The sequence below is a fragment of the Acipenser ruthenus genome, chromosome 25 (assembly GCF_902713425.1).
Source record: "Acipenser ruthenus chromosome 25, fAciRut3.2 maternal haplotype, whole genome shotgun sequence".
Taxonomy (NCBI): Eukaryota; Metazoa; Chordata; class Actinopteri; order Acipenseriformes; family Acipenseridae; genus Acipenser; species Acipenser ruthenus.
Window position 1 is genome coordinate 5,885,017 of NC_081213.1, and position 8,865 is coordinate 5,893,881.

The window sequence follows — 8,865 nt, forward strand, 5'->3', positions numbered from 1 at the left end:
TGCTGTGCTGTTCTGAGAATGGGAGCCTTTGTGACATTTGTTTCTCAACACATGTTGCGTCATTGCAGGTTACAGGGTGACAGGACTGAGAATTCCAGTGAGAGAGAATGGCCGGGAGATTCCACTGCACAGACACAGGTTAACACTAATCTTGGGCTCCCTTACCTACATTTTAAACCGTGGCTGGATTTGTGTTGTTTCCTCCTAGTTATACACCATTTGTTTTGTATCACCAAGAAATTTGGAGTAGATGTTGGGAAAGTCGTTTTCTGAACTGGATTTGAAGCTGAGACTAGAAAGGAAGGATCGGTCCCAGCTCTCACTTGAAGACAATAAAGGAAAAACACAACTTCAATCAAAAGATTTGTAGCAATCTGCCCATTTAATTTGTGGATCTCCTTACAATTGACCTTATACAACGGAGAATTGTATTACATCACTGTATTCCCATCAGTTCACTCAACATCCATTACTGACAGCAAAGAAGTCCTGCTTGTAGTTTAAAAATCAATTTAAAGATAAACAGGCAATCTGGATATGATCTCAATGTCATTGTCGTCACAAGTGTTCTTTCTCAACTCTTTCATGTAGCTGCTCCCCTACCAATGCACCACTCCGGCTCCACCATACAAGGGCTCACATTAGAGCTGCACGAACCGATTACTCGACTATTAGGATCGAGCTCTCCACAGAAATCATAGGCTCTGACAATCAGGGGAGGGGCTTTGGGGTAGATTGGGCTAATTAACCATTCAGAGTGAAACAAGTGAAGAAACAGCTGCTTGGATTTGTGTGGATCGCTGTTCTCCACAGTGCAGCACTAACTCATATACAGCTAGCCGGGCTGATTTTAGGCCCTTGGTGGGCAGGTGCTTGTATATCAAAGACTGCTCAAATCTCAAATGTATTGATGCTATAGGTGCCTAGAGTTTTCTGACACTGATTTTTTACATTGTTTTCTAACAGCAGTAGCTAATACACCAAACTCTGTGAACCCACTGCATTCTTCCCTGAAGACCAGCAGTCTAACTAATATTAATACTAAAAGCCCTGGGTTCTAGAACCAGCAGCCCAGCGGGTACATGGTTTTTCTGTCATTAAAATAAAAAGCATCAGTAGTAAGAAAATACAGCCCTTGACAGCCCTCTGGAAATTATAAACCCATCAAGGAACTGTACCCCACAATGGTTATCCGTCCCTTAAATAAGGAATTAGCCAGGATAGGGTTCAGTTTGCCTGGAAAGGTATGCTTTACTTATAAATCAGGCAGGTTTCTATGGATCGCAGCAGTTCTATTCTATCATTTCTTACTAATAGTAAAACTGAGAGGTCCTCCTCTACCTACAGACATGCCGTCTGACTAAGTCCCCTCACTGATAGGGCCCTGTATAGTTTTTCTCCCATTGAGAATACTGATGTTCTAGCTGGTCCAATAGCTTTTCCAGAGAGTCCTCGTGGCTCTCCAGTTTGATGTACCGCTTCATGTTGCAAAGGTCCAGCCTTGGCCAGCTCCGGTTCTTGCGCTCCTCCAACGGAGCCCCTAACTGCACTCCTCCCCGGCCCAGATCTAAGGAATTGGAATGGCCGGCCAAGTTCAGGCAAACATCAGAGCTGAACTCTTTTCTGCAAGAGTCTTGGACAATGATCTCTCCCCTGGAAAAAGGGTCCACATTTGGCCCAGCCGCCATTGAGTGACCTCCTGCCAGGCCACCTCTATCGGAAGTTCTACCACTGCTGAAGGTACTTCCAGTTGGTTCCTCTGGAGAGGCACATTGCTCTGCAGCAGCACTGACTGAGAGACCTGTTTCGATCAGCCGGTTGTTGAGTTTGATAACAGGCAGGGAGGGGGTATTGGTGCTGGAGCTAAACCCTGCAGTCTCCACAGTCTGGCAGGAGAGGACGTTGATGTTCCCCTTGCTGGAGTTGCAGGAATCGGAGTGGACGCTGCAGAGGGACAGGGTCGGAGAAGGTTCCTTGTGGTGCAGCAGCTGGACTTTGGTCTGGAGACAGTCAGGTTGGTAGCAATCCACCCACTTGCCTCCGTGGTTGGGCTGCGTCTGCAGACAGAGACAATCGGATCCCACCAGCTCCTCCAAGCAACGGATGTTCAGATCAGCAGAGGACAGGTTGGTCATCCACTGGTAGTGCCTGGAGCCTGTGTTGTCCTGGTTGTCAAAGAGACCTGTGGCCTTAATGGAGCAGATCATCTCCTGCGTTAGGAGGAGCTGGGTCTCCTTGTCTCGGTTCTCGTACAGCATGGTGTTGGCACAGATAACGATGAACAGTCCCACTCCCATGATGACTGGACCCAGCAGCTTCATCCTGTCGTGGTGAAGCAGGTGTGGGGTGGATAGGATTGTCCTACCACCCACGACTCTCCTGGAAGGCCGGGAATCATTTAAGCCGCCTCCAGCATGGCTCACGGAGCCCCCCCTCTGTCCCCTGTGTGGCCAGTAGCCTGCCACTGCGACCGCCGTGCCCACCAGCACCACAAACACCCCCAGGATCAGGAAGGCTCCGGGGGGGGACTTGATCCTCAGCTTCCCCTTGATGGACGGTTCTCGCTTGGACCGGCAGCCAAACCTGAGCAGTCGCTGGTGGGTTGGAGAGGGTTGGGCCAGACGCCACGGTTCTTGGCTTCTCATGGCATGGTCCGCTCCGGTGCCCCTGGCAGCTGTCATTTCTGAACCCGTTCTGCTAAAATAAAACAGAAAAAAATTAGTTTTTTTCAGAAACAGGATTTTTTTATTAAGCAGATAGAGTCTTCACAATGAGACTGTTCCTCCATCATCTGTGCAGTCTTGGATACAGATGTAGCTTTTCTATAGTACAGAGTACATGGTGATCTGCATAATAAATTAATCAGGCATGTTATCAGCCAAAGGCTAGCCCATTGACACAACATTGTTGTACTAAAAATGACAGGCCTGTGTTTTTTGTCCAGTTCCTGTACTTCATATGCATACATGTATTTTTGTTTACGACTGTAAGTCGCCCTGGATAAGGGCGTCTGCTAAGAAATAAATAATAATAATAATAATAATAATAATAATAATAATAATAATAATAATAATAATACAGTTTGGATGTCTAGTATAATTTACTGAAAGAGCATGGCATTGAAAAAGCAACCTGATTGGTTTACTGGCCTGAAGTTGAACAAAAACAGAGCTGCCTCAGAGTTCTGGTCTCTTTCTTTCTATGAGTAATACTAGAAAAGGCTGAGGTTAAGAAAGCAAATTGCTCCGGTCCTTTGTCAGGTACCCTATTAAAATGGAAGTCCTGTGCGATGAGGCAGCTGGTGTGTTAATTCATGGAGACTTGTTTTTTGGTTTTATTTTATTTAGTACATACAAACATCACTCCACAATTCAGTACGTCAGGGTGACACCCTTCCATTGCACATGGGCCATATTTAGCAGATCACATATAGAAATTAAAGACGTAAAACAAAGTTCAAGAACGGTAATACAAGTTCCAGTTGCAACGCTATGTGGTTTTAAATCAGTCTCTCCTTGTGTAGCATGTTTTAGCTCTAAGCTAAAGCTGTGAGTCATCACAGGGTAAATGTGTTTACATCGGTTCTGTGGAATGCTTTAACTGAGCTTATTAAAATAGTTAAGGATGCTTAAAATAAACGTACTGTGACACTTGAGGATGAGAAGCTCTGCTTTCAAATCTATTAACCTACCTTATTTAGCACCAGCAGCATCAGCACTGGCCTCACTTTCTTCAGGTGTTTTCAAATGCAGTGTTACCCCATACATTTAAAGACAATGCTGCTTCCTGCTACCTAATCACTTCCTGTACTGTAGGAAGTGCCAAGGTACCAGGAAGCAGCTCTATGTTGAAGCAAATGCCACAGCAAATTGTCAGTGATGAATACAAAAACATTAACATAACAAATAATGTTCTGAAGAAAGTATGCCAACCAATCATTTAACTGTGTATACTGACACGGTAGTTCTATTTCTTTAAGATATGCCTTTGCCTTCAGAATGTGTTTGAAATACAGTAATACATTCATAAGCAGTACAGGAAGAATCTATTATTTGCCACTTTATTTAAGTGGATATTCATGTATCGACCCATTTTTCAATAAATCATTTCAGTACAATTTCAAAGTGACTGAGCACAGACAGTGACAATAAGCTCAGCTGACTATCAGTAATTCACTAAGAACCTGTCAAAAGCACAATTAAACATTGCATTGCAGTACTGTCCACTAATACAAGGTCTACTGTGCTGCACATGTGCAGTGCAACACATTGTAACGATTGAATGCATATGAAAACTGTGCACAACGTTGTGTTCTGTAATCTGCAACTTCATAGGTCAGACCACTTTGAATACTGTTCAGCAACTTGCTGAAGCTTTTATTTGTCAAATCTGTGTGTGATATTCACAGGAGTTATATGAAGTGAATTTGGCTGTATTATTTATTATAGTTTTGAATTATATAAACGGTTCTAGGTTATTAGTTTTGGTCAGTTTTAGTGTTTAGAGTTTAGAGCTTGTTTAGTTGTCTAAACAAGAGCACGGCGTGTTTGTCATATTAGAGGGGTAATAAAGCGGTGTGACGTGTTTGGGACTGCAGAGTGGCCTTAAGGTAATATCAATCGAATTCAAATTCCCTCTTAATAACTTTAATTTACAGGGAACGAGGTACAGTTCGCTTCAACCGATCTACAGGGCTTTGTGTTGCTACGGAATCGCCTTTAAATTGTTAGCTTGCATTCCCCCAAACCCCAAACCCCTTTTCAATCACTATACAGTCTATACCCGTGTTTAGAATTTTTACAAGAATACTTCATGACATCCTTCCTAGTTTATTGAAAGTTGTTTTTTTCCCTGGCAAACGTCCCGTCACTTTCAAAGAAATAAGTCAAGCAAAAGCAATATTTTTTCTTATAATAGTTATTTCTTGAATGTTGCCTTTAAAATACAATGCAATGTCATTTTGGGACTGCTGTTGCTAGGCTAGCCAGCAGTTTTAATAAAAGTGGCTTAACAGATGTAAAATAAAATAAAATAAAAAGTCCTCGGGGGATTGCGTTGCGTAATAGACGACATACAGTGTTATAACTAAGCAATGTGTCAATAAAGCAGCTCTCCCAGTATTGTTTTTAAAGTTGATTCCCCCTCATCACTGTGCTGAATCCCTTGTTATTGTTATTTTCGTATATCCGCAACGCTATCACGTTTTTTAAACGGTCTCAACGTCGCACTTCCAGTGTCTAGTGACGCCCCTGTCCCGTTCTGACAGATGGAGCTGAGAAGAGATATTTGGCCCGGGACCTTCATTTTAATAGAGAAGCGGTATCAGTAATCCTGTCCGATTGTTCAACACGAAAAGGTCAGCGATGTCAGTCACTATCACTGCTCAAACACACAGAAACAGAAACCTGTGAAAACACTGTTTCTTTATAAAAAATAATGTTACTAAAATGACGGCAGAGTTAAAAGTTAAAACGCATAGACATGTATAAACAGGGCAGCAGTGTGGAGTACTGGTTAGGGCTCTGGACTCCTGACCAGAGGGTTGTGGGTTAAATCCAGGTGGGGGTCACTGCTACTGTACCCTTGAGCAAGGTACTTTACCTAGATTGATCCAGTAAAAACCCAACTGTATAAATGGGTAATTGTATGTAAAAAATAATGTGATATCTTGTAACAATTGTAAGTCGCCCTGGATAAGGACGTCTGCTAAGAATAATAATAATAAGCGTTTGTTTGGCACAGATGAGAACGCAACAATTAACGTTTTGGTAAGAATATATATCCAGTCCCGCTGGAGATGTAGTCAGTGCTAAAACCATGTTTAAGAATGACATAGATTCAGGTAGAAACAGGTCACATAACCAGAAAGAGAGAACCCCCTAGAGAACCTGGGCGACTTGGCGGGTCTGTTTTTCTTCTGTGTGTAATTTTCTGCATTAAAGTGGAACATATCCTGGACACAATGCAAATAGAGACTGACACTTCAATGAATAACTCGGGTGGGTCGCCTCAACTCTTTTTCCCCCCCAAAAAAGTACATCCTCGCAGCTGCAATTAAAGATGATTCCTGAAAATTGAAAACATATTGGAGAGGATATCGCATACATGCCCCCCCCCCCCCCCCCCCCCGTTTTTTCTTGGAGATTGTATTTTTACCCTTATTTTATATATTCGAGCAAATATCCCAACACCTGGTTATATAATTGATGGTCTGTTATTACAGGGGTGATTTCACGTTAACAATAAGATGTTTGTTTTTTTTTTGTATTATGAGAGTGATAGCCTACAGTACAGAACACTGTTTATAAAGGTACCCCGGTACTTTAAAACTAATATTTGGAGCCGTAAAACTATTGGGAAAAGTGAGAAAGAAAAGTAGTCTCCGGGTTCGTTTAGCAAGGTGTACATAAAAAGGAATCAGACTTTCACATCAAACCTCGAATTGCGGCGTGCATTACAGTCTTTGGCATGTATAATCTTTATTCTTTTTTTTATTGAAACTCCTATATGCCTACATGTTCATCCTCTTTTGAGACTGCTGCAGGAAAGCAACTAAAATGTACATAGCCTACACAATTTTTTTTCATTTAAAACGTTTTTTTTTTTTTTTTTTTTTTAAACAGCAAATGCAGTAGACCGGATTTCTGTTTGACTCTCGCCGTGTTGCATCGTGGTGTCAATGGGTTGGAAAACACCGCAAAAATGCAAATGGTTGTTTGTGAAAATATAAATATTAGATACATAGTAAAAATCTGTTTATACTTGCCTTAACGATGACAGCTGCTGTTTTTCGGATAAGAATTGTTGTTCATGTTGCGAGAATCTCGGTTGCGTCTCCTTCGATTCTCTTTCTCCGATTTTCGAGCTGGCAAAAAGCTTCTTCCTTCTACGAAACAGTTTTCCCTTCTGTCATTTTGGCAATAAATCCAGACTACTCAGTGAAAAAAAAAATTGAATGGACATTTGGTGAATTTTCAGCGTATCCCGCTCCCGTCTCTCTCCTTCTCTCCCTAACTTCTATGTGGAAAGAATAAGGAATTCAGTACCACGTAAAAAAAGCCTCCACTCGGGCTGCCTGTCAGTGAGGGAGGGGGGCCGTGAGACGAGCATTTTTAAGAACACGTTATTTTGTAGCTGCACTTTTCTACAGTGATACGTATACTGGAAAGTTAGTGATATAATTATGAATATCTTTTAAACTGATAATATTTCAACGACCATAGTAGTTTGATCTAAGTGCATGTACAAAATAATAGCAAACATCTAAATGCGTTCTGTGTGTAGTTAATTTTCATTGGCTGTGGTCCTTATTTTGCAGTAACACTCAAACCCACAGTACGACTTCACTTCACGGACTATAAAACTGCCGGTTTTGACTACATTGCTTTTAAGACTTGACGTCCGTTTTTACGTGTGATGTATGCAGATTCAAAAATCTGTCTTTTTTTGATCTCTTCTTGCTGTTGCGTACTATAGTATGAATCCATGGTGGAGTATCACATTTAGACTAGAGAACCTTGCGATGAAACATAGCTGGACAGCCTTAGCTTGAGAGTATTCATAACCTCGGTCAGCAAAGTAAACTATTTATTCACGAGTTCTGGCTTGTGATTGGTTGGGCTGGTAAAGGCAGTATCGGTCATGGTCCATCCGTCCTGCTGGATGCCTGTTTGCACATCCTATAAATTTAGAATATATTTTAGCTATCTTCAGAACTGCTCATCCAATTGTGTCGCCACAGTGGCTTGATATCTGCCTCCAGTGAGAGATTAGGCTAACGAATCTTGGCAGCCCGTCTCCTGCATTTTTAACTTTGCTATTTTGGCTTTCCGTGGGCATTTGTAAAATCTATTGAACATATATTCCAACTAGATGCAATTTCTAGGTCACTCATCATTTTCCTAACACGGAGTGATATGCATGTTGCTTACGTTTTGTATGTTTTATTCACGTATTTATTTAGTCTTGTTTTATTTATTTATTAATTCTTTATTTATTTTTACTTTAAAGGATGTTCTGCTGCTGTTCATTCCAGAGTTTGGGAGAGCTAAAGACACTTCTTTGAGTCACCTAGGCAGCAGGGGTAATTCAGCCAGACCAGTGCTAATGTTGACTTTATAGGGATTTAGCCTGGGGAGTCTGATGATGCCCTGGGGCCCTTCCTGGCCACAGGGTAGACAGGACCTGGGATTAACGTGTCCAGGCAGTACGACGCTCCCATGACTGGGAGTGAGTTCTCAAGCTGGGGTTTGTGTTGACAGGGCTGGGCTGGAGCCTCTGCTGTTTCTGGCCTGTACTGTGGAAACAGCCAGACTGCTCTGAATCGGGGGTCGTGGGAAACAGGGGCCTGCTGGGAATAAAAGCAGTCCCTTACTGCCAACGCAGGAGAGTGGGAGGGCAGCAAGGAATAAGCGCAGGCGACTGCACTTACTACTGCCAGGACAAAGAAACACAGCTAAACAACTGCTGAACAGCACAGCGCTTTTCTATGAAATAGGGCACAAACAGGGGCTGCACACAGAACTATAGATACAAGTGTTGAAAATGTTTAGGAGGGATATATGCAACTGCCATTGAATCTTTACAGAAATCACTAACTCTTTCACCCTTTATCAATATTGCAGACATGTACAGTAAACAGATGCTTCTGTGTTTAATACTGTATATTGGGATTTTAAATGGTTGAGGACCAGACATTTTCAGGCTTGCCATCAGCATTAAAAATACTTTAAAATATATTTATCTTTTATCTTAGACTCCAAAATGTATATTTTGTATTAAAGTGGAAGCCCCTGCTGCCACCCTGCAAAACAAACATGTTTATGTATCAGGTGATAGCAGCCTTTGGAATAAACAGCTTTAAGA

General features: G+C 42.0%; 1 protein-coding gene across 2 annotated transcripts; it reads right to left on the minus strand.

Moving 5' to 3' along the window:
• Window positions 1-363: 363 nt before the first annotated feature.
• LOC131701584 (transmembrane protein 200A-like) lies at window positions 364-7,557 on the minus strand. Of its 2 annotated transcripts, none has more exons than XM_059000352.1 (2): window positions 6,767-7,557; window positions 364-2,694 (listed from the first exon to the last, which is right to left on the minus strand). In XM_059000352.1, exon 2 carries the CDS (start codon window positions 2,679-2,681, stop codon window positions 1,371-1,373), a length of 1,311 nt encoding a protein of 436 aa, XP_058856335.1. In that variant the 5' UTR covers window positions 2,682-2,694; window positions 6,767-7,557; the 3' UTR covers window positions 364-1,370. The 2 variants fall into 2 exon arrangements, with proteins under 2 accessions (XP_058856335.1, XP_058856336.1); XM_059000353.1 differs by having other exon boundaries at window positions 364-2,697.
• Between the last annotated feature and the right edge of the window lie 1,308 nt (window positions 7,558-8,865).

Bases quoted from the DNA above. Each gene is read 5' to 3' on its own strand.
- LOC131701584 (XM_059000352.1), bottom strand. From the start codon at position 2,681: ATGACAGCTGCCAGGGGCACCGGAGCGGACCATGCCATGAGAAGCCAA.